This window comes from Phycodurus eques, chromosome 1, assembly GCF_024500275.1.
Source record: "Phycodurus eques isolate BA_2022a chromosome 1, UOR_Pequ_1.1, whole genome shotgun sequence".
Classification (NCBI taxonomy): Eukaryota; Metazoa; Chordata; class Actinopteri; order Syngnathiformes; family Syngnathidae; genus Phycodurus; species Phycodurus eques.
Window position 1 is genome coordinate 13,663,419 of NC_084525.1, and position 24,117 is coordinate 13,687,535.

The 24,117-nt window shown below is 43.2% G+C and overlaps 3 protein-coding genes and 1 non-coding gene across 10 annotated transcripts; 1 reads left to right on the forward strand and 3 right to left on the reverse strand.

The window, feature by feature from the left end:
* Positions 1–289: 289 nt before the first annotated feature.
* Positions 290–11,627, reverse strand: gk (glycerol kinase). 3 transcript variants are annotated; one of them, XM_061678444.1, is made up of 21 exons: positions 11,224–11,627; positions 10,889–10,962; positions 10,674–10,780; positions 10,533–10,610; positions 10,375–10,454; positions 9,513–9,650; positions 9,322–9,431; positions 9,170–9,236; positions 9,012–9,029; positions 4,478–4,513; positions 4,330–4,397; positions 4,211–4,253; positions 4,056–4,136; positions 3,915–3,993; positions 3,749–3,845; positions 3,595–3,679; positions 3,334–3,454; positions 1,557–1,700; positions 1,403–1,489; positions 1,258–1,344; positions 291–1,178 (listed from the first exon to the last, which is right to left on the reverse strand). In XM_061678444.1, the coding sequence occupies exons 1-21, from the start codon at positions 11,314–11,316 to the stop codon at positions 1,168–1,170; spliced, it is 1,704 nt and encodes a 567-aa protein (XP_061534428.1). In that variant the 5' UTR covers positions 11,317–11,627; the 3' UTR covers positions 291–1,167. The 3 variants fall into 3 exon arrangements, with proteins under 3 accessions (XP_061534448.1, XP_061534428.1, XP_061534438.1); XM_061678464.1 differs by lacking the exon at positions 9,513–9,650 and having other exon boundaries at positions 290–1,178; XM_061678454.1 differs by lacking the exon at positions 9,012–9,029.
* A 782-nt stretch (positions 11,628–12,409) lies between these two features.
* On the reverse strand, positions 12,410–12,481 carry trnae-uuc (transfer RNA glutamic acid (anticodon UUC)). The gene has a single exon. It is a non-coding gene; the product is annotated as a tRNA-Glu (tRNA).
* Positions 12,482–12,668: 187 nt separating this feature from the next.
* wbp4 (WW domain binding protein 4) lies at positions 12,669–16,545 on the forward strand. 2 transcript variants are annotated; one of them, XM_061678528.1, is made up of 10 exons: positions 12,669–12,767; positions 12,901–12,973; positions 13,061–13,123; positions 13,356–13,479; positions 13,558–13,764; positions 13,842–13,909; positions 13,985–14,060; positions 14,550–14,746; positions 14,820–15,037; positions 15,113–16,545. In XM_061678528.1, coding segments are annotated over exons 1-10 (1,227 nt in total). In that variant the 5' UTR covers positions 12,669–12,765; the 3' UTR covers positions 15,312–16,545. The 2 variants fall into 2 exon arrangements, with proteins under 2 accessions (XP_061534512.1, XP_061534521.1); XM_061678537.1 differs by lacking the exons at positions 13,842–13,909; positions 13,985–14,060.
* On the reverse strand, positions 15,575–23,895 carry mtrf1 (mitochondrial translational release factor 1). 4 transcript variants are annotated; one of them, XM_061678514.1, is made up of 9 exons: positions 23,768–23,893; positions 23,277–23,603; positions 23,017–23,114; positions 22,851–22,932; positions 21,046–21,392; positions 20,854–20,971; positions 20,640–20,776; positions 15,976–16,074; positions 15,575–15,895 (listed from the first exon to the last, which is right to left on the reverse strand). In XM_061678514.1, exons 2-9 carry the CDS (start codon positions 23,494–23,496, stop codon positions 15,770–15,772), a joined length of 1,227 nt encoding a protein of 408 aa, XP_061534498.1. In that variant the 5' UTR covers positions 23,497–23,603; positions 23,768–23,893; the 3' UTR covers positions 15,575–15,769. The 4 variants fall into 4 exon arrangements, with proteins under 4 accessions (XP_061534498.1, XP_061534481.1, XP_061534473.1 ...); XM_061678497.1 differs by having other exon boundaries at positions 21,046–21,218; positions 21,285–21,392; positions 23,277–23,893; XM_061678489.1 differs by having other exon boundaries at positions 23,277–23,894.
* Positions 23,896–24,117: the final 222 nt, after the last annotated feature.

A 24,117-nucleotide genomic window follows, 5' to 3' on the forward strand; every position in this document is an offset into this window, starting at 1 on the left:
CTTCAGGTCATGTATAAAGTATAAATTATTCAGTATAAAAAAAAAAAAATTAAATTAAAATTAACTCTTCAAATTCCAGTTTGTTTGCACAATGCGTAGGTGGTAAAACATATAAAAAGAAAAAATAAACACTTTCATCCATCGGTCCATTTTTACCACTTAGGCTGTTCAGGGTTCCAGGTGAGCCGGTGCCTACTGCAGCTGGTTTTACACCCTGCCTGGACACAGTAGCGTGCAAAGGTGTGCTGCTGCCCACAGAAGGCTTGGTTGACCTGTGGGTGCAGAATGGAAATGGAAAATTTCCCTCCTCCAATTATTAATTTCATCACCGAAATTCAGGTGTCAAGGGGTTTTTGGCGTGTTTGGATGTCTCCGCACGTGGATATCTGGGGCCCTCCGTTGCCGTTGCAAAATTAACTAAAAACTACATTTGAAGGAAATTAGATACATCAGAGTCAAGTTTATTTATGGTTTAGCATTGTAGTGAGGAAAAATGAGAATGAAAGAGCTGTAATGTTTTTTTTTTCCCTCCATACATGTTGCTTCCATCTGAAATTTGACAAATCTTCAGGTCCCAAGTCTACATTCTGTTGCAGGTACACACACACAAAAGTTACGTGACACAACAATAAATATTGACCTACATTTATACTGCAAGTGCTTTCTAGTCGACGCTTTTTAGCAACAGGTATCATAGTCTACAAATTAATTCATTTCCGCTCATGCCAGTATTGAAATCAGTAAAGCGAATGTGTGTGTGGGTATTCCACATAAATATATATTACTTGATTGTTTATTTTTCCTGAGAAAAAAATATAGACTTAGTACCCACAAAAAAATACAAATTAAAGTGCTCTAAAAAGTACCTTAGTAAACAGGGATTTTGGGAAGGGGGGTGGTAACCGTGAAGAACAAGCATCATGCATATGTACAAAAACTGGCTCACAACAATCAGACAGTAAGCAAGCTGGCTGATAAAGCAGAGGAAGAAAGACTGATACTGGACACATACTCCTGCTGTAGTTCATGTTCAACAAGAGAAATGAAATAGGGGGAAAAGTCCCATTAAGTGTCAGTTCAAGCAGTCTTTCCTCTTTTGGAGTGACATTTTGGGGTAAAAAATACATATTCAGCAGTAGGTCTTTGTCCTTTCTGGCCGCCAGCAGACTAGTTGTGACCTTAAGGTGACACAATAGAAGTTTTTATGAATTTAAGAGCTTTTATAGTCTTCTTATGATCAGCCAAGTGGACACCAACCTGCAATGTAATTGGCTCCAATCAGCATCAGCATGCTGCCCATGATGTAGAAGCCCAGTGGGACACTGCTGAAGATGCTGTTTTCACCTAATCACAACATAATCATTCAAGTCACAGAATCAATTATCATATTGAATCACCCTACCATTTCCATTAGATGGCAGCTCTGTGGTCTCCCAGTTCATAGATTTCTGAACGGCTTTCTTCCACCGTGCATATCGGAACTCACTCTCTGCAGGACACATGCAGAGAAAATCATGACACAATGCAAACTGTACAGTGGGCCAATTCAAATATACCTTCAGGGTTGATCTGCGGATCAAACTTCTCCGACGTCACTTCACTCAGGTCGTCCGGGTTCAGACTCCACACGCTCAGCCCCTCTGCTGCACCGGCCGCCATCGCTGCCCCCAGAGCGGTGGTCTCTGGCATGGATGGCTTCACTGAGGAAAACATGGTTATCTCCCACCTTTCTCCAGGCAATATAAAGACAGAATGCTTATTGTAGGAGTCTGATAACTTCTACAAAGTCTACTATGATGTTCTCCTGTGTACACTTTTAAAACTGTAGCAAGATGACAATCCATCATGACATCCCACCTCCTTCCCAGTGGCAAGAGCTAAAGCGTTCTCCTATGGCACCATTTTATCAAACTTAAAATCACATTTGCTTTTTGGACACATGATTAAACATTTCAAAACATTTAAATTTTACATTCACTATATTGCCGAAAGTATTCGCTCACCTGCCTTGACTCACATATGAACTTAAGTGACATCCTATTCCTAACCTATAGGCTTCAGTATGACGTCCGTCCACCCTTTGCAGTTATAACAGCTTCAACTCTTCTGAGAAGACTGTCCACAAGGTTTTAGGTGTGCGTTTATGGGAATTTGTGACCATTCTTCCAGAAGCACATTTGTAAGGTCACACACTGACGTTGGACGAGAAGGCCTGGCTCTCAGTCTTGAGCTCTAATTCATCCCAAAGGTGTTCTATCGGGTTGTGGTCAGGATTGTGCAGCTCAGTCAATTTCATCCACATCAAACTCTTTCATCCATGTCTTTATGGACCGTGCTTTCTGCACAGTCATGATGGAAGAGGAAAGGGCCATCTCCAAACTGTTGCCACAAAGTTAGGTGCATGGAATTGTCCACAATCTCTTGGTATGCTATTCCTTTCACTGGAACTAAGAGTCCAATCCAAGCTCCTGAAAAACAACCCCACGCCATAATCCCCCTCCACCAAACTTTACACTTAGCACAATGCAGTCAGACAAGTACTGTTCTCCTGGCAACCGCTAAACCCAGACTCGTCCATCAGATTGCCAGATAGAGAAGCATGATACGGCACGCCAGAAAACGCATCTCTACTGCTCTTGAGTTCAGTGGCCACTGCATCCAACGCTTTGCATTGCACTTGGCGATGTATGGCTTGGATGCAGCTGCTCGGCCATGGAAACCCATTCCATGAAGCTCTCTACACTCTGTTCTTGAGCTAATCTCGAAGCCCACATGAAGTTTGAAGGTCTGTAGCGATTGACTCGACAGAAAGTTGGCGACCTCTTCGCACTATGCGCCTCAGCATCCGCTTACCCCGTTCCGTCAGTTTACGTGGCCTACCACTTTGTGGCTGAGTTGCTGTCGTTCCCAAAGCTGACAGTCGACTGAGGAATATTTAGGAACAAGGAAATTTCACAACTGGAATTGTTGCACAGGTGGCATCCTATCACAGTTCCACGCTGGAATTCACCGAGCTACTGAGAGCGACCCATTCTTTCGCAAATGTTTGTAAAAACAGTCTGCATGCCTGGGTGCTTGATTTTATACATGTGGCCATGGAAGTGATTGGATCACCTCATTCTGATTATTTGGATGAGTGAGCGAATACTTTTGGCAATAGAGTGTACATGTTCAACATGGAGAGATGACAGAAAAGGCATGGTTTGTCTCATACAATTCATTCGTGGTGTGATTTTTGTGCTTCTTTATTGCTCCAAGAAAAAACATTTGCGACATACATGGTCGTTGTCAGACAGTGACAACTTAAATATTAAGGGAAAAGGGAAGGCCTACCAACAGGGATGCAGAGAATGTCCGCCTGCAGCTGCATCAGCAGCCTGTTGGACGTCATTCCTCCATCCACCTGCAGCTGAGTGAGTGGGATGCCGCTGTCCTGATTCATGGCGTCCAAGATCTGCAAACGAATAGAAAAGCTCGCGTTCAAGCTTAACCTCAGACCACAGGAAGGTGATTTTTGTGTGTGTGTGTGTGTGTGTGTGCGTGTGTGCGTGTGTGTGTGTGTGTGTGTGTGTGTGCGCGCGCATCTCTTCGCACCTCCCGTGTTTGAAAGCAGACTGCTTCTAGTGCAGCAAATGCAAGGTGACTCTTATTGGTGAACTGTGTTAACCCACAAATGACCCTGTGACACAAAGAAAGCGTCAGTCACGCTGAGTCGTCCTGCTAAGATGTGTTCCAGACTTGGTCCTACCCTCTCGCGCTGGGCTCCCAGTACGGTGCATAAAGGCCCGAAAAGGCAGGAACAAAGTAACACCCATAGGATGTCCCAACAGATGCGGCCAACTTCTCTACACAGAAAAAACGTGCAGGTCGCAGGTTAAATTATCAGGAGATCGAATGTATAGGGAAGGACATACCAAGCTCTTCGGAAGAGCCAATAATGCCAAGATTGTCCTGCAGCCAACGGACCACAGCTCCTGCTATGGCCACAGAACCCTGGTGAAAAAACATTGTTGGATTAATTTTGCAAAATTAAAATTCTCTTCTCAGTGCTGTACCTCTAATGCATAGCAGGCGGGTTTGTCTCGACCCAGTTTGTAGGCCACGGTGGTCAGAAGCCCATGGTCAGACATTACTGGCTGCAAAAGAAAACAGCAATTAACCTTTGGAGATACAGTACAACCTCCAGAAATGTGCTTGTCAGGGGCAGCACCTTGGGTCCAGTGTTGCGCAGCAAAAAGCAGCCCGTTCCATAACTGAAATACAAAAATTGTTTTTGAGATAGCGTACTTTCTTAAAATCCTTTTTTCCTGAGCCTCATGGTGCACTTACGTGTTTTTAGCTTGCCCATCCTGGAAGCACATCTGTCCAACCAATGCTGCTGACTGATCCCCAAGACACTGAATTACAACAAAATGCAAGAGCATCAGATATGTAACAGCAATTCGCATCACCCGATAAAATTAATACATATACTTACCCCTGAAATGGGAATACCAGAGAGCGCTCCTGATTTCTGCCAAACGATCACATATTTAGTGGAATACCATTTATTTCCTGTGTCACTCACATTCAAGTAAGCACCCATGCAAAGTCACAAAGTATAATGCGAAAATGCTAAAACTTTTTTTTTTTTTAACTTCAGAATTCCATGTGAAACCACCGTGCCCAGATTATGTCTTGGTAAACAACATTATTTGACCACATAAAGTCAAATAACTGCTGCAATAAACCAATAATAAATGGGTCAATCACTACACGGTTCTTTCAGTGACCGCATCAAAATCATTCAGTCATCATCAAATTGTAGCAGAATAATGAAACGCTGAGGTCTTATTGTAAGTGGTCAAATATTTACAACCCCAATTCCAATGAAGTTGGGACGTTGTGTTAAATAAAAACAATACATTGACTTGTTCAACCTATATTTAATTGAATACACTACAAAGACAAGATATTTAATGTGCAAACTGATAAACTTGATTGTTTTTAGCAAATAATCATTAACTTAGAATTTTATGGCTGCAACACGTTCCAAAAAGGCTCCGACAGGTGGCAAAAAGACTGAGAAAGTCGAGGAATACTCATCAAACACCTGTTTGGAACATCCCACAGGTGAACAGGCTAATTGGGAACAGGTGGGTGCCATGATTGGGTATAAAAGGAGCTTCCCTGAATTGCTCACTCATTCACAAGCAAATATTTGCCTTGAGGATGTTGATGGAAAAGTACAGAGAAGGTCAGAAGGAGCTACATTGTGTCTTTGTAGATCTAGAGAAAGCCTATCACAGAGTACCCAGTGAGGAACTGTGGTACTGCATGCAGAAGTCTGGAGTGGCAGAGAAGTATGTTAGAATAATACAGGACATGTACGAGGGCAGCAGAACAGCAGGTGAGGTGTGCTGTAGGTGTGACAGACAAATTTAAGGTAGACGTGAGACTGCATCAGGGATCAGCCCTGAGCCCCTTCCTTTTTGCAGTGGTGATGGATAGGCTAACAGATAAGGTTAGACTGGAATCCCCGTGAACCATGATGTTTGCAGATGACATTGTGATCTGCAGTGAAAGCAGGGAGCAGGTGGAGGAACAGTTAGAAAGATGGAGGCATGCACTGGAAAGAAGAGGAATGAAGATTAGCCAAAGTAAAACAGAATATATGTGCATGAATGAGAGGGCTGGTGGGGAAAGAATGAGGCTACAGAGAGAAGCGATAGCAAGGGTGGAGGACTTTAAATACTTGGGGTCAACCGTCCAGAGCAATGGTGAGTGTGGTCAGGAAGTGAAGAAACGGGTCAAAGCAGGTTGGAACGGGTGGAGGAAGGTGTCAAGTGTGTTATGTGACAGAAGAGTCTCTGCCAGGATGAAGGGCAAAGTTTATAAAACAGTGGTGAGGCCAGCCATGATGTACGGATTAGAGACAGTGGCACTGAAGAGACAACAGGAAGCAGAGCTGGAGGTGGAGGTGGCGGAAATGAAGATGTTGAGGTTCGCTCTTTGAGTGACCAGGTTGAATGAAATTAGAAATGAGCTCATCAGAGGGACAGCCAAGGTTCGATGTTTTGGAGACAAAGTTAGAGAGATCTGACTTCAATGGTTTGGACACGTCCAGAGGAGAAATAGAGAGTATACTGGTAGAAGGATGATGAGGATGGAGCTGCCAGGCAAGAGAGCTAGAGGAAGACCAAAGAGAATGTTGATGGATGTCGTGAGGGAAGACATGATGGCAGTTGGTGTTCGAGAGGAGGATGCAGGAGATAGGCTTACATGGAAAAGGATGACGCGCTGTGGCGACCCCTAACGGGACAAGCCGAAAGGAAAAGAAGATTCACAAGCAAAGATGGGGTCTGTGAGAAAATAGTCGAACAGTTTAAGGACAATGTTTCTCAACGTGCAATTGCAAGGAATTTAGGGATTTTGTCATCTACGGTCCATAATATAATCAAACGGTTCAGAGAATCTGGAGGAATCACTGTATGTAAAAGCCAAAAACCAACTTTGAATGCCCATGACCTTCGATCCCTCAGGCAGCACCGCATCAAAAACCGACATCAATGTGTAAAGGATATCACCAGATGGGCTCAGGAACACATCAGAAAACTATCATCAGTAGATACAGTTCAGCGCTACATTCGTAAGTGCAACGTGAAACTCTACTATGCAAAGCAAAAGCAATTTATCAACAACACCCAGAAAAGCCACCGGCTTCTCTGGGCCCGAGCTCATCTAAGATGGACTGATGCGAAGTGGAAAAGTGTTCTGTGGTCCGACGAGTCCATATTTCAAATTGTTTTTGTAAATTGTGGACGTCGTGTCCTCCAGGCCAAAGAGGAAAAGAACCATCCGGACTGTTATGGACGCAAAGTTTAAAAGCCAGCATCTGTGATGGTATGGGGCTGTGTTAGTGCTAATGGCATGGGTAACTTACACATCTGTGAAGGCACCATTAATTTTGGAGAAACATATGCTGCCATCCAAGTAACGTCTTTTTCATGTACACCCCTGCTTTTTTCAGCAAGACAATGCCAGACCACATTCTGCACGTGTTACAACAGCGTGGCTTTGTAGTAAAAGAGTGCGGGTACGAGACTAGCCTGCCTGCAGTCCAGACCGGTCTCCCATTGAAAATGTGTGGCGCATTATGAAGCATAAAATACGACAACGGAGACCCCGGACTGTTGAACAGCTGTAGCTGTACATCAAGCAAGAAAGGGAAAGAATTCCACCTACAACGCTTCAACAATTAGAGTCCTCAGTTCCCAAACGTTTATTGAATGTTGTTAAAAGAAAAGGTGATGTAACACAGTGGTAAACATGACCCTGTCCCATCTTTTTTTGAACGTGTTGCAGCCATAAAATTCCAAGTGATTATTTGCTAAAAACAATCAAGTTTATCAGTTTGAAGATTAAATATCTTGTCTTTGTAGTGTATTCAATTAAATATAGGTCGAACATGATTTGCAAATCATTGGTAGGTTAATTGAGGACTCCAAATTGCCCGTAGGTGTGAATGTGAGTGTGAATGGTTGTTTGTTTGTATGTGCCCTGCGATTGTCTGGCACCAGTTCAGGGTGTACCCCGCCTCCTGCCCAATGACAGCTGGGATAGGCTCCAGCACGCCCGCGACCCTTGTAAGGAGAAGTGCCTCAGAAGATGATTGGGATGGATGTATTCTGTTTTTATTTATGTTCAACACAACGTCCCAATTTCATTGGAATTGGGGTTGTACACACACAAACCAGCATGATCGTAAGTCTCTTAAAACGTGTTTTCTTCATTTTATGCATTTTTTTTTTAATTGGCTGTACGTGATTTTGGCATGCCCACACACTGCTATGACAACTAGTGTGTGTAATAAGTGGATAAATGGCTTAAAACAATTTTTTAAATTTTAATCATTGTTTTAATATATCCACAGTTATTTGATCAACTGAGTCATTTAACATTTTGCACGTACACTTGTTTTGGAATTTTCTTCATATTTTGAGTGAAGTTGGATGTTCTCAAACTTAATGTCCACTCTGTCGTCGTAAAAAAAAAAAAAAAGTGTGTAATCTCTATAAAGCTTCAAATTGAAAATATTTGTCACACTGTACAAAGTCAGCTTAGCAAGTGAATCATGTTTCTAAGCGAAGGTCCACCATGAGTTAAATGGTAAAATTAGCCAAAACTGTCCACCCTGTCAGCAAGCTCACATATTTGCTGTTTGCGTGTATATTGTCTGTTTGGAATCCATTTATTTTTATGTGGGAGCTTGACCAATACACATGACTAACAGAATAACAACTACCGGTACTTAATACAATATAAGGTTCATTGGGAAAATCTCAAAAGGCACCTTATGGTGATATTGACTCAAATAGTGAAGGTCAAATGGGGTCTTGCTTTCTCCACATATATTGTTAAATTTTAACAATTAATATTTTCGAAAAGTTCACTCACAATTTTTTTCGTCCACAAACACATTGCCAGGAGAGAAAAAAAAAAAGCCAACACAACAACAACAGCAGCCTTACTCTTGAAAAATCTTCTTTCCCCAAAAAAATAAAAATAAGTTTGAGAAGACAGAAGTCCAAAATATACATATAAATATACTTTTATAAAGACACCAGTGTTTCTACTATGGATGTAGCATCAATGTCTTCACTCCTTTGTGAGGCCGCTGCTATGGCGCGTTAAAGGAGTGAAGAGATTTAGGAGCTTCAATGCGGTTGTTGCAGAAGAAATTATGACGTTAACAGCCAACTCACGAGAGAAGCAAAGCCAGCCCATTTCCAAATGACAACACACCAATTGTATACATTTATAGAAGCAATAAAGTTTGCATTCCATTGAAATTGCACATCTTTTGATGGTAACTGACAAAATTGTGTAGGCAAACTACCTCAGCCACTGCACGAGTCTGCTACAGAAGTTGGAAATGGGCTTGTAGAATAGAGTATAAGCAACCACAGAAAAGAAGAAGGGCAGTTTATTTTAGCGTGATGAGGAAAGTGGAGAGTTACAATAGGACTTACCCAGTTAGAACATATTTTCTACCAGTGAGAGAGGGGAGACAATGTCACATAAAATAATGCCTAAAAGTTTCTCAATCAGTGTTCATGCACTTAGAACTGCTTTGGTTATTTTAGAAGCAGCTTGGCACTAAGAAAAAACATTTGTAACGATGGCTCACCATGAGGCCATAGATTTCTGAAGAACTTCTCACTCGGGGGAGAATCTCCATTGGAATACCAAAATATCTGATTGAGATCAAGAAAAAGTGTTAGTCTGGTGGGATAATGTAGCTAATGTAACATGTACATGGGCAGCCAGTAGGTGTCATACTTGCAGAGCTCTGGGTCCCAGTCCATGGTGTGAATATTGAACAACATGGTTCTACTGGCGTTGGTCACATCTGTGCAGTGGACCCCTCCTAACTTGCCTCCGGTTAAACACTGACAGATATTTTCACCCAGTCACGCACAACTTTTCCCCCTCCCACAGAAAATAAAGACAACCAGCAACAACTGTCTCACCCAAATGAGCCAAGAATCCACAGTGCCAAACATGGCGCGGTGAGAAAGCACAGCTTTGTGAACTTCATCCACATTGTCCATCAACCATCGAAGTTTCACTGCACTGAAATAAGTGCTGATGGGGAGGCCCGTTTTATGCTAGTTGGCGTTTAAAAAAAATAAAAAATAAAAAAAAGGGGATTATCAACTTGCAGTATTTAACCTTTACATACATTTGCCATGTACACAACAGAATAGAAGAATATCCTCATAATCATCTATATCAAAGAATGAAATACAGATCTCCTCAATAATCCTTAATCAATGTTTCAGAGAAAAGAGAGCGTGTATTTTTGCTGGTACTTGTTTTTGCAAGTGCTATCTAACACCTGATTCAAAATGTAAAAATATTTTCATTTTTGTGTATTTTGGGTCACTTTAGTAAGTCATCAAATTTCTTTGTGACAGAATGACATTTATGTTTTTGTTTTTTGAACTGCGCATCCCACCCCCTCGATTGCAGGGTGATCCAACTTTTTATGGCTTTGAGGTACCATGACGACCAGGGGCAAAGCTGGGGGGGGTGTTGCTAGTGGTTGGCTACTTGTGACAAGTGGTAGCGTAGGAAGAAAAAGATGAGGCCCCCATCAAAAACAGAAATGCATCAAGGTGGCACTTCATCATCCAGCTGCCAAATTACACTTACCGCTATGGATGCATGTGGTGACGAAACAAAAACTTGTGATGTCTCTATTCATCAAAACTGAACGGCTCGCTTAGATTAATAATGTAATATGACAGAAAACAAAATAAAATGTTCAAATGTTGAGTCTAGAATAGAACCCATTTTACCCATGGATGAGAAAAATTTTGCATGATTCACCTTCAAGTGGTTTTTGTTCCTCCCTGGTGTTTTGCTGATCAGACTCTCAACTGTTGACTGAGTCCGCAGGTCAAGCCAAACTGGAAAAATAAGAGGCGAGAAAGTTCTCTTGCTTTACTAAGGGTGAACTTTGTAGACACTAATTAAATAAATATTACCTATTGCATTGTACAGGGGCTCTCCTGTTTCTTTGTCCCAAACAACTGTTGTTTCTCTTTGGTTGGTCACTCCAATTGCTGGAAAGAAACAAACAAAAAACCTACATTTTGCCCATCAATTAAAGCCCCAATGCTGCATACCTTTAATATTTGAGATGTCAATGTTGAGTTGCGTGAGCTTTTCACATGTGCGCTCCATGCACTCATACACAGACTGCAAGATTTCTTTTGGGTCCTCCTCTACCCATCTGAGTGGCACAGACACAATTAAGATCTTCTTGCACAGCAGCTGGATTTGTTGGTTTGTTATTTATTATTATTATTATTATTATTGGAAGATTTAAACACACACTGACCCTTCTTTGGGGAAGCTCTGTTTGATTTCCACCTGGTGGTGGCTGAGGAGTTCTGCCGTTTTGGAATTGAACACCTTCCCAAAAGCACACACGAGTTACATTTTGTATTCATAATTACTGCTACAACTCTTATGCAAACACTTCAACACCTATAAGCAGTAGGCATGTTCTAGCATGTCTGCAATGTGCCGTGTGACTGTGAATATATACCAGGACATATTTTCGAGACGCTCGTGTGAGAAGTATGGACACGAAATCGACAGAAGAGGTTGGTCAAGTCATGAAGAACGAGCTAGCTAGCAGCGGTTGACCCACTCGTGCACGCGTTGTCTTACCAAGAACCGTGTGGAGCTGGTGCCCTGGTCGATGGCAGCAACCAGCGGTCCGAGCATTACGCGGTGTGAGGACCCAGCCATGGTGCCGATCATGGGGTGCCCCGCAACCACGAAGCCCGGCGGCCAGTTGGAAACGAAACAGGTTTAGCTGCGACAACTTCAGGAGAACTCAAAGGAGAAGAAAGGACGTGTTGTCAGGCGCCTACTTAACGCGTACATATGTTCTCAAGGGCGCTCGGTGATTACGTCATAGTCCTCAGCTCGGTTTGTGTGGGGAAATATGTATAGTTGTATTTGTCTTCATGAAAGAAATTTAACTGTATTTAATGTCAATATATATTTAATGTCAATACCGTCCATTTTCTGAGCCGCTTCTCCTCACTAGGGTCGCGGGCGTGCTGGAGCCTATCCCAGCTATCATCAGGCAGGAGGTGGGGTACACCCTGAACTGGTTGCCAGCCAATCGCAGGGCACATACAAATTAACAACCCTCCATCCATTTTCTGAGCTGCTTCTCCTCACTAGGGTCGCGGGCGTGCTGGAGCCTATCCCAGCTGTCATCGAGCAGGAGGCGGGGTACACCCTGAACTGGTTGCCAGCCAATCGCAGGGCACATACAAACCAACAACCATTCGCACTCATATTCACACCTACGGGCAGTTGTCAATTAACCTACCAATGATTTGAAAATCATGTTCCGATCCTCAGAACTGTGAGGCAGACGGTCTAACCAGTCGTCCACCTTGCCACCTAATGTCAATATCTGCTCCTAAAAACAAGAAAGCTATCAAAACCTTGAATTTATGCTTCCATTAGTGTTTTTTAATTTTTTTCTTAACATTTTTTTTACTCGTGCCCAATTTTCAATTTTGTATTTTGTTTCCCTTTATTTGTTTATGTAATATTCACCAATGTTGTTACATGTACCGGTTCATTGTGAAACAAAAACAAAAATCAGCATCGAGAAGATAAAAATAAATCAAAATCAAATCTAAAGAAGAAAAAAAGAATAAGAAGTATATCACCGACAGTGATCTATAGTAACATATTGACGAACTAACGATGTATTCAGTTTAAATATAGAGCGAGAGGGGGAATGGGTCTGCAAATGTAGACCTTGTTTTCTGATTTCACCAACAGAAATCTATTAATGGACAGCCTCCGAAAGAGAAAGAAAGAAAAGATGTTCCCATACCGGGAGTCGAACCCGGGCCGCCTGGGTGAAAACCAGGAATCCTAACCGCTAGACCATATGGGACTTGTGATGTCTTCGCTGATATAAATACAAATGTCAGATTCAAAAGCATGGAGAATCAAAAGCATGAATATGGATACTGAAATATACTTATATCTGCTTACATAATACCCGTGTAATACCCAAAACAGGTATTAACAATGTTTAAGGTTTAAATTATTGAACAAGCGTAACCGGTCGTGACGTCATCTGTAATGGACGGTGTTGTTCCTGAAATGTGCACAGTCCGGGTCTCCTTTTCTTTGTTTTAACAGATACATGCCTTAAATCACAATCCAATACTATAAATGTAAGTAACGGCTCTCAAATACTTATTTATGCTTAAAAATCACCTTAGGTAACATGTTGGTTTCAGGGAAGCATATATTCGTATAGTTAGCCACATAGCTGTCAAGGCTACAAAGCATACTAATCCTTTTCAGGGCTGACTACTGGAAATCACAACCCAGGAAATTCTGCCAATACTGCAAGTGTTGGATTGCAGACAATAAGCCCGTAAGTGAGCCCAATTATGTTTGTGTATTCCTAAGGACAGTGTCTTATGTGATGCTCATAAGTCTTCATGTTTATTTTGCATTGTAGAGCATCGAATTTCACGAAAGAGGGAAGAATCACAAAGAAAATGTGGCAGCCAAAATTTCCGAGGTATTATATGTATTTCTTTCTTGTGTTTTGGTGGTTAATGGATCAATGCGTGACATTTGTAAACTTTGCTGCAATATACATGTCTCACAATAAGCATACTAACAGCTAAGAAAAATGGCTGTTTTGGCATCGTCCTCATGACTGGCACAGGAGATAACGAACAGACTGAATTTTGACTTCTTATTGGCTACCCTCAGCTGTCATTTATCACATTTTGTATCTGTCCATGCAGATCAAAAAGAAGAGTGTTCAAAAAGCGAAGCAAGAGGACCGTATGTCAAAACAGTTTGCAGCAATGGAAGAGGCTGCACTGAAGGCATATGAGGAAGACCTGAAGAGGATGGAAATGGAAGCAGGTAAGTGTGTGTGGTACTATGTTTTAAAGACAGAATAGTCATACAGCATCTTTGTTTTCTAATTCATTTTTGTGTCAGGATCTGGTCCCTGTGTCCAAACACCAGTATTGCCACAACCTAAAGCACCACCACTGGTACTGTGCGAGCTACCACCGCATCGCAAAAAATATCAAAAGAAAACAGACAAAGCAAGGAAGTCATCTGTGGAGCAAAAGAGAACACAAACTTGGGTTGAAGGATGGACAAATGACAGGCACGCATACTATTACAACACAGTAACTGGAGGTAAGAAATTTTTTTTGTCCTTTCTTTTTGACTTCTTTGTCAGATTGACCAACTTGGCTTACATATTTTTGCTGCAGACTCTCAGTGGGATAGACCTGAAGGCTTTCTGAGTAGCTCAGACTTTGTGCAGCCTGGACAGTACGAGGTTATTCATATTTTGCTTCTAGAATCCTTCTTTAATTGTGCAATTGTATCTCAGTAATTGTTTCTATTTTCCTAGAGCACTTCAGATAGTGCTTGGATGGAAGGGGTCAGTCCTGAAGGATACGCATATTGGTACAACACAGAAACGGGAGGTTCGATTTTGTTATTTGTTTATCTCTCTCTCTCACACACGCACGCGCGCGGCCGACTGGTTGGAGCGTCTGCCTCACAGTTCTGAGAACCCGGGTTCAATCCCTGGCCCCGCCTGTGTGGAGTTTGCATGTTCTCCCCGTGCCTGCGTGGGTTTTCTCCCACATCCCAAAAACATGCATTAATTGAAGACTCTAAATTGCCCGTAGGTGTGAATGTGAGTGCGAATGTTTGTTTGTATGTGCCCTGCGATTGGCTGGCAACCAGTTCAGGGTGTACCCCGCCTCCTGCCCGATGATAGCTGGGATAGGCTCCAGCACGCCCGCGACCCTAGTGAGGAGAAGCGGCTCAGAAAATGGATGGATGGATGGATATATATATATATATATATATATATATATATACACACACACACATTTCTGATATACGTAAATTCCGCTGTCGTAGCGCTGGTAATTTCAATCTCAAATCACATTTGTCTCACTTTTCAGAGTCCAGATGGGAAAAGCCAAATGACATAGCCACGAATGAAACCACTGAATCCAGCTTGGCATCTGGCAGTGAGAAAGTGCTTCAGGAGGAACTGACTTTAGGAGAAGAGGGCTGTAATGGGGCTCAGTTGTCACAGGGTGATGAAGTCACTGAACAACAGAGCCTGCCATCCACTGTCCCAGAAAATAGCTCAAGGGTAAGACAAATGGAGATAGAGAACATAAATTGGCCTCACTCTTGTATTTAAATTTCATACTGGGCTATTTCAGAAACGAAAAGTGGACGGGGAACACTTAGGAACGGATGAAGATGATCAAACAAGCAACAAAATGCCTGGAGAGTATGTTAAGGAGGAAAAAAAAGAGTCCCTAAGCACAACCATTGAACCTACAAAGAAAAAGCAGGAAGAGGTGGCAAAAACTAAGAAGCCAAAATCACTGAACCCATATGGGGCCTGGGAACAGATTAAGGAGGAGAAGGATCCATAGTATGTGTGCCATTCATACTTCTGGCAGCTGTAGCTGTTAAACTTTGATATGATTCTGTTCTCTTTTCTCCCCAGCACCAGTGTGGACTTAGAGTTGCCCCAAGTAGCTGTCGAGGAGGTTGCACCAACAGAGTTGCCGCCAGAACTGAAATTCAAGTTCAAGGAGCGCATCATCACCTCACTCAGAGTTGAAGGCGGGCTCGCTTCTTTTAAGAAAAGCAAGACACAGAATGGCAAATCCAGAAGCTTTCGACAGAGAGACAATAATGACTAGCCAGATTTTTTTTTCAGTTATCTGAATTCTAATAAATCTGATTTTGTAGCTCAAGTTCATTTTACTGCTGCTTTTGAACATGTGCGGGAGGTTAATGGTCAGCTGGCAACTTGTGACCAGCTGGTGGTAGTGAGTGTATAAAGCTGATAGGTGGCCTCACAGTCTCATCAGGACAACTTTAGTGACCTCAGCGTCTACAAATAAAACATTTGTCCTTAAAAATGTTTCCTAAAAATAAATTTTCAGTTTATAACAAATATTTTTTGGTTATTTTATTTTAGGATGCATGGCTGATGTACAGTAAATTGCAAATTATATAAATATACATATTTACACAAAAAAATTAAACTTTAATATAACAAATAAATTGCAATGTGACAACACCTCATATCCCCTGTTTTCAACATTGTTGCTGAAAACTATCAAGGCCCAAACTTGACAGCCAGCTTTGGCGTGTGTCAGTCTGCAGAAGAGTACAAACTTATTCTGCTCTTCTCCACCAGGTCCAGAAGAGCCTCCCTTTCTGCGTGTTCAAGCACGACCGTGATGAGATCATCAAGCGCCTCTCCTCCTCGCATGAACTCCTGACATGTATTGGAACATGTAGAAATGTGACAGACGGCATAGCTTGGGTCACATTAAAAGTTCAGTTTCTGGCTCTAACCTTAATATCTCTGCAAATGTAGCCAATGCGGTGGTCTGTGATCCGATCCTGGCTGAAGTTGTAGGTGCGAATCCTTTCTGACTGCGAGCGTGTTCCCACCTGACACGAACAGACACGGCTGTGTGTGAATGAAGAGTTGCAATGAAAGAATCGATTGTTCAATAAAATATTTAAAACTTAAGTTATACTTACGAAGAACTCTATTGAAATGTCATGCTTTTTAATTATATTACATTGCATGGCTGTCTTGTGAGATTTTTTTTTATATTCATGTCTAATATTTCCAAAATTCCCAAGCTTAACTTCCCATGGAAATTTACAAGAAATGTTCCACACCTTGCCACTATACTTGAAAATTAGGTCTTTAACAATACACCAAAGTTAAGCATTTGCATCTCAATTTTTGACATTTTTTATTTTAGAAATTAATACAATTCATATTTTTATGAAGAAAACATACTATATAAATGTATTTACAACAATACTATTATAGTGAGGATAAACAGTACAGAAAATGGATAGATATAGAGTATATAATTTATTAATATAATAAAAAATTTTCAGAGTTGACTGTGCCTGTTTTCTTCTAAGCCCAACTTAAATTCATTTCAGGATGGCGTCTTTGAAGGTGTGTTAACATGTTCGACTTGACGTGTTTTGAAGCACTTAGGGAAAATAGTCGAGTCTTGTCGACTACGCAATTCCCATCTCTGTCATCAAGCGGGTAGCCAAAATGGTTCCATACTCCTGACCTAAATGAGCGCAAATGGTCTGCAGTTTCAGGGGCTTTGAACGTCTCGTGCTGGACCACCTCAAGAGTGTCACAGGTCCCCTGCTGGACCCCCTGCAGTTTGCCTACCAAGCGAACAGGTCTGCGGATGATGCAGTCAACATGGGACTGCACTTCATCCTAGAACACCTCGACAGTGCAGGGACCTACGCGAGGATCCTGTTCGTGGACTTCAGCTCAGCGTTCAACACCATCATCCCTGAACTCCTTTCAACCAAGCTTCTCCAGCTCAGCGTCTCACCTGCCATCTTCCAGTGGATTTACAGCTTTCTGACGGGCAGGACACAGCAGGTCAGGCTGGGGGAGGCAACCTCATCCACACGCAGCATCAGCACTGGGGCGCCCCAAGGTTGTGTCCTCTCTCCGCTGCTCTTCTCTCTCTACACGAACGACTGCACCTCAGCGAACCCGACTGTCATGCTCCTGAAGTTTGCAGATGACACCACTGTCATCGGCCTCATCAAGGACGGTGACGAGTCTGCATATCGACAGGAAGCGGAGCGGCTGGAGCTGTGGTGCGGGCGACACAACCTGGAGCTGAACACGCTCAAGACGGTAGAGATGATCGTGGACTTCAGGAGGCATCCTTCGCCACAGCTGCCCCTCACGTTGTCCAGCTGCCTTGTGTCAACCGTCGAGACCTTCAAGTTCCTGGGAATTACAATCTCTCAGGACCTGAAGTGGGCGAACAACATCAACTCCGTCCTCAAAAAGGCCCAGCAGAGGATGTACTTCCTGCGGCTTCTGAGAAAGCACGGCCTGCCACCGGAGCTGCTGAGACAGTTCTACACAGCGGTCATCGAATCGGTCCTGTGTTCTTCCATCACAGTCTGGTTTGGTGCTGCTACAAAAAAGGACAAGCTCCGACTGCAACGGACAATCAAAACTGCTGAAAGGATTGTCGGTAACCCCCTACCCACCATTGAGGACTTGCACGCTGCCAGAACTAAGACAAGGGCGTGCAAAATCCTCTCGGACCGTCTGCACCCCGGTCACCAGCTCTTCCAGCTCCTTCCCTCAGGTAGGCGCTACCGATCAACGCTAACTAGAACTAGTAGACATTCCAACAGCTTCTTCCCTCTTGCGATCAACTTCTTAAACACCTAACCTATAATTCCATTACAACAAGCTGGCAATTTTTTGACTTGAGTTCGTTGTCACATTTCTGTGGGGCCAATTATTTATTACTTGTGCACTCACTGTAGTTGTCTCGCCATGCTGCACTATTTGCATATACTGGCCACTCATGCCAGAGTAGCATCTGCTCCATTTGCACACTGATTGAGGAGTATCTGTAACATTTGCACAACCGACATTGTCCCAGATGATCGCACTACTTGTCACTTTAAACCGCATACACTCCTTGAAGTCTCAGCGCCCTTTGCACAATGGTCATTGCACCGGACTATTGCAATATTAGTCGTTCGAACTGCTCTAAGTGCTAGAGGACTCTGCATCTTTTTGCACAATTGTTTTTTGTCAATGTCTTTATGTCCCCAAAGTGTTCTGTAAATTGACTGTTTGTTGTACTAGAGCGGCTCCAACTACCGGAGACAAATTCCTTGTGTGTTTTGGACATACTTGGCAAATAAAGATGATTCTGATTCTGATTATAAGTCATATTAGCCATGTTTCTTATTACCCTCCTCCAGTTCGCGATCCTCAGTTGTTGAACAGAACTAGCATGACCGTTTAGCACATCTGCCTCACAGTTCTGAGGACCCGGATTCAAATCCGCCCTCTCCTGTGTGGAGTTTGCAAGTTCTCCCCGTGCCTGCGTGGGTTTTCTCCGGGTACTCTGTTTCCTCGCACATCCCAAAAACATGCATGGTATGTTAACTGAAGACTCTAAATTGTCCGTAGGTATGAATGTGAGTTCGTATGGTTGTTTGTTTCCATGAGCCCTTTGATTGTTATGTGACGTGACCAGTTCAGGGTGTACCCCGCCTTTTGCCCGAAGATAGCTGGAATAGGCTCCAGCACGTCCGCGACCCTAGTGAGGATAAGCGGTACGGAAAATGAATGAGTGAACTAAAAATTATAATAAGAATTGCATTATTATTACACATATGGCATTTTCTGGAATTGAGGCACAAACCCTGAGTTGGAAGGGGCGTGTCACAGTTCTGCCATTTCAAAGATGACACAGGTTCATGTCTTAGTTCTATGTTCACATTGCACATCAATTCCGATTTTTTCATTTCAAATTGAAAATTTTTTCGGCCGCACCACAGCTCCTGCCGCTCCACTTCCTGTCGATATGCAGACTCGTCACCGTCTTTGATGAGGCCGATGACAGTGGTGTCATCTGTAAACTTCAGGAGTTTGACGGCTGGGTCCATTGAGATGCAGTTGTTCGTGGAGAGAGAGAAGAGCAGTGGAGAGAGGACACAACCTTGGGGTGCCCCAGAGCTGATGCTGCGTGTGGATGAGGTGGCCTCCCCCAGCCTCACCTGCTGTGTCCTGCCCGTCAGAAAGCTGTAAATCCACTGGCAGACGGCAGGCGAGACGCTGAGTTGGAGAAGCTTGGAGGAAAGGAGTTCAGGGATGATGGTGTTGACCGCAGAGCTGAAGTCCACGAACAGGATCCTCACGTAGGTCCCCGCGCTGTTGAGGTGTTCTAGGATGAAGTGCAGACCCATGTTGACTGCATCATACGCAGACCTGTTTGCTCGGTAGGCAAACTGCAGGGGGTCCAGCAGGGGACCTGTGACGCTCTTGAGGTGGTCCAGCACAAAGCGTTCAAAGGACTTCATGACCACAGATGTCAAGGCGACAGGCCTGTAATCATTCAGACCCGGGAATGCAGGTTTCTTGGGAACGGGGCTGATGGTGAAGCGTTTGAAACACGATGGTACTTCGCACAGTTCCAGAGATCTATTGAAGATCTGTGTTGAGACTGGAGCGAGCTGGTCCGCGCAGACTTTGAGGCAGGATGGGGACACAAGGTCCGGGCCTGCCGCTTTCTTAATCTTCTGTTGTTTGAAGATGCGTCTCACATCCTTTTGTCCACAGTCAAAGTCGCATTTGTTTTTGTAAAGTGAACGACTACATAAAAAGATCGGATTTAACAAAAAATCTGAATGGGGCATTGGACCTTACTTAGGCTATGGTCACACTGCAGGTCAATTTCAATGTTTTTCCACAGTATGACATCTTATGACAAAATATAGTCTATATTCTTTTATTATATTATCCCATAGTTTCTGTGTTATTTTTTTTACTTCAATAGTTCTTTGTTCTTGTGTGACTTTTTCACAAAGTTGGGCATGGCCAGGTGTGGGGGGTGCGTAAAAATAGCGTGCACCAATGTCGACGCGCCGGTAATGTCAGGTACTGGATTCCCCCCCAGTATCCGAAACAATCAGTATTACGGCGGTAAAGAGACAACGTTCAGTGATTTCCGTAACAAAATATGAACGTCCTGTAACATTTGGCAGCTCTGCAACTGTTCCCACAAAACAGACACGAGACAAAAGCAACTGTGGACGAAGGAGCAGAAAACAGTCAGAGGCGAAAAGAAGACGGTTTAGAACTGATAGATAAGATAATCAAACTCCTTGAAATTGCCCCAAATGCGTCAGGACGAGGGGTTATATTTTCTTCCGTAAACACACTGCACCTCATGTGTTGTGCGCATGTGCAATGTGATGTCGTGCTTTGTGTGCATATGTGTCACTTCACAGACGCATCCCATTCACAGTACAAGTTGCATTTGTTCTTGTAATGTGAACGACTACATAAAAAGATCGGTTTTAACAAAAAATCCAAATTGGGCATCATGCCTTGCAGTGTTAATTTAGCCTTAGAGTATAGCAATTTTGGGCTTCGATTATGTATTGATACAGCCTTATTAGAAAAATTATTTCTTTACCTGCTGCTTACGTGCCAAATGCTTCTGCTCGGTCTCTTTACCCATCATGCTCTGGTAGAGGCGGGCCTTCAGCATGCGAATGGCAGTTTCTCTGTTTTGCAATTGAGAGCGGCTCTGTTGACACTCTGCTGTAATACCTGGGGGAAAAAACTCTATTAAAACAGAAGTAAGGAAAAAAATCTTGAGCAGCTTGAGAGCTGTTGGCGTATCATACCTGAGGGAAGGTGAACAATGCGCACAGCGCTATCGGTTGTATTGACACTTTGACCACCAGCACCTCGAGATCTAAATGTGTCAACACGCAGTTCTTTAGGGTCGATGCTGACAGCCACCTAGAGCGCACACTAGCTTTAAACGCAACCCATATTAATGTAGTTATTGAAACTGAGAGCTATTAGGGAGTTACCTCAACAGGCTGAGGCAGGATGATCACAGTCATGGTTCCAGTGTGGATGCGCTGCATCCTGGAGGACAGGCCCACCTCGGGAATTCTCTGCACCCGGTGTGTTCCCCCCTCATGCTTTAGATGTCTGTACACGTTCTCCCCAGCTAGCCGCACAGCCGCGTGATGCAAACCACCTACGGAGGACATGAGTAAAGTGTCAAGGCTCCACTGTATCTTCGCATGCATAATACTGTACATACCATATTCGGCAGGAGTGTAGTTCAACATCTCAAAATCCCAGTTCTTGTAAGCAGCAAAACCCTGATACATGTCAAACATTTCTCTGGTGAATTGCTGACATATATCACCTTAAAAAAAAACAGACAAAACTTTATTGTAGGATGTATAAAACAATATAGACTATTCAGAGCTGTATTATCGGAATATGGCAAAAATGTCATTTTGTGGCATCACAAATTGTTAGGGATATTCGGGTTTTGGGTGAAATTTCAAGATCCACTTAAAATCTGTTATAAACTTTATGGGTTAACTTAATTTGACCTTCTCTAAACTTTTGAATGCATGTGTTCATCCATCCATCCATCCATTTTCTGAGCCACTTCTCCTCACTAGGGTCGCGGGCGTGCTGGAGCCCATTCCAGCTATCATCGGGCAGGAGGCAGGGTACACCCTGAACTGGTTGCCAGCCAATCGCAGGTCACATATAAACAAACAACCATTTGCACTCACATTCACACCTACGGGCAATTTAAAGTTGTCAATTAACCTACCATACATGTTTTTGGGATGTGGAAGGAAACCGGAGTGCCCGGAGAAAACCCACGCAGGCACGGGGAGAACATGCAAACGCCACACAGGCGGGGCCTGAACCCTGGTGCTCAGAACTGTGAGGCAGACGCTCTAACCAGTCGTTCACCGTGCCACCTGCACGTGTTCAACTGTTCAATATTTCACTACTGTAGCAGAACAGCAAAATTCAGTGTTTGATCCATCCATCCATCCATCTATCCATCAATCCATTTTCTACCGCTTATCCAAGGTTGGGTCGCAGGGGCAGTAGCTTTAGCAGGGACGCCCAGAATTCCCTCTCCCCAGCCACTTCATCCAGCTCTTCCGGGGGGATCCCGAGGCGTTCCCAGGCCAGCCGAAAGACAAAGTCTCTCCAGCTTGTCCTGGGTCGTCCCCGGGGTCTCCTCCCGGTGGGACGTGCCCGGAACACCTCACCAGGGAGGCGTCCGGGAGGCATCCGAATCAAATGCCCCATATATTTTTCCGTTCATGTTTGATCCATGAACGGAACAAGATATTTCCTGGTTCAATTAGAAATGGTATTTAAACAGTCCTCTTCATCAAACTGTTCACATTCTGACATGATGTTCACAAGACCAAGGCGGCACCCGACAACTGATCAGCAGTAGCAGTATCGCCATCATCCTGGGACTGGCCACTGCGCTTAGAGTTTCACAGAGTGTCATCAATTGGTTGCAACAGAGATACAGAGACTGGAAGACTAACAGAAAGGCACAGAAATTGACGTCCCATGAAATGTCATGATCACACACCTGTTATTTTGCTGTACAGTTCCTTGTTAAAAAGTAGTTAATAGTAGAAGCAAAAGTTAGTTGAACACTGAACAGTTGGACATGAGCATTGAAAAGTTTAGTGAAAGTAAAATTAAGGTTACCTGTAAAGGTCAGTGCATTTTAGGGTCATGTTAAAATTCCACACGAGAGGCCAAACATATAGAGTCTCAAAACGTTATGCAAGTGTTTATTACAGCAATAATTGAACTAAAATTCACAAACCTCCCGTTGTTCGTCCTGAAACAACCTCCAGCAGAATGTTACTAGAGTCCAGAGGGTCAGTCGGCAATAGAGCTTTGATTAACTAGAGAGAGAAATAATTTCCTTCACCACTGAATTTTTTACCAATAAAGTTCATTGTAGCTTGTCTCTGTTCATAGATGCTTACCTCTTTCTTTAAGACTGAAACCCTGTCTGAGATAAGTGCTTCCTCTTCCTTTAGCAGCTGAGCAAACTGTTCAACTTCATCTTTAGAACCCGCTGGTGCTACGGTCATGTTGAGAGCACAATATCATCATCATAATAATATATACTATAAATTGAAATTCTCAACAAATCAATTCCAATTTGTGCAAGACTAAGTTGCACGTCAAAGAAGGGAGCTAATATATTAATACATTCCCAATGCGCGGGGGGTGATCAACTTACAATTCAAAATGGACTGCACTTCGTCAAGATCTTTCAGCGCCTGCTCAACATTGTGAAAAACGTTTGCCAAAGGCTGCAGCTCAGTGTGTTTCTTCACCATTACTTTCCTGTCAGCTTCGCTCAGGTTGGCACGGTGCAACTTCTGGCCGAGAGCTTTGTGATTCTCCATGAGTTGCCGGAGATACATTTGAACAGAATGGATTTCGTACAACTCTCCCATTTCTTTGTGGAAGAGGCGGCTCGGTTGCGTCACTGAAATGTTCGTATGCTTTGCATTAGTGTGTCCTGAGATTGTCCTCCGCCGTCCTCTTTTAAGGTTGTTGTAAGCTACGCAGGAAAAGACGGAACGCAAGCGACACGAACTATGAGAAAACATTTGACAATGCACTCTTTTGTGTATATGAAAACGACGCGTAAGATATTTTTAAAATAAATAAATAACGATACGATCGGCTCCAATTGAATTCAATAAGGGTTTATGCGCAACCTACTTCCGCATTCGGCAAAACAGGACGGAGCACTTCCTTCTCAAGAGGTCATTAGCGGAGGAGCCCTTCCGGCAGGAGAAAGGTGTAGGGCAGGCTTGGTAGAAATGCGACGACATGCTGTAGCTCCTGGTTTCAAACTGCATGAGTCATCCTTCATGTGATAGTCTTATCTATTTGCTGACATTAGCTTCGTAACCTTTATGATACTAAAACAATATACTGTGTAGTAAAAGTAAAAATAAAAGTAATAAATAGTGCTAATGCTGTATGAAGATGGCTAACAACAAGCAGCTAATCTTTGCCGATAGAATTAGATATAAAACATGTTACTCTCCTCTAACATTATATTTGAG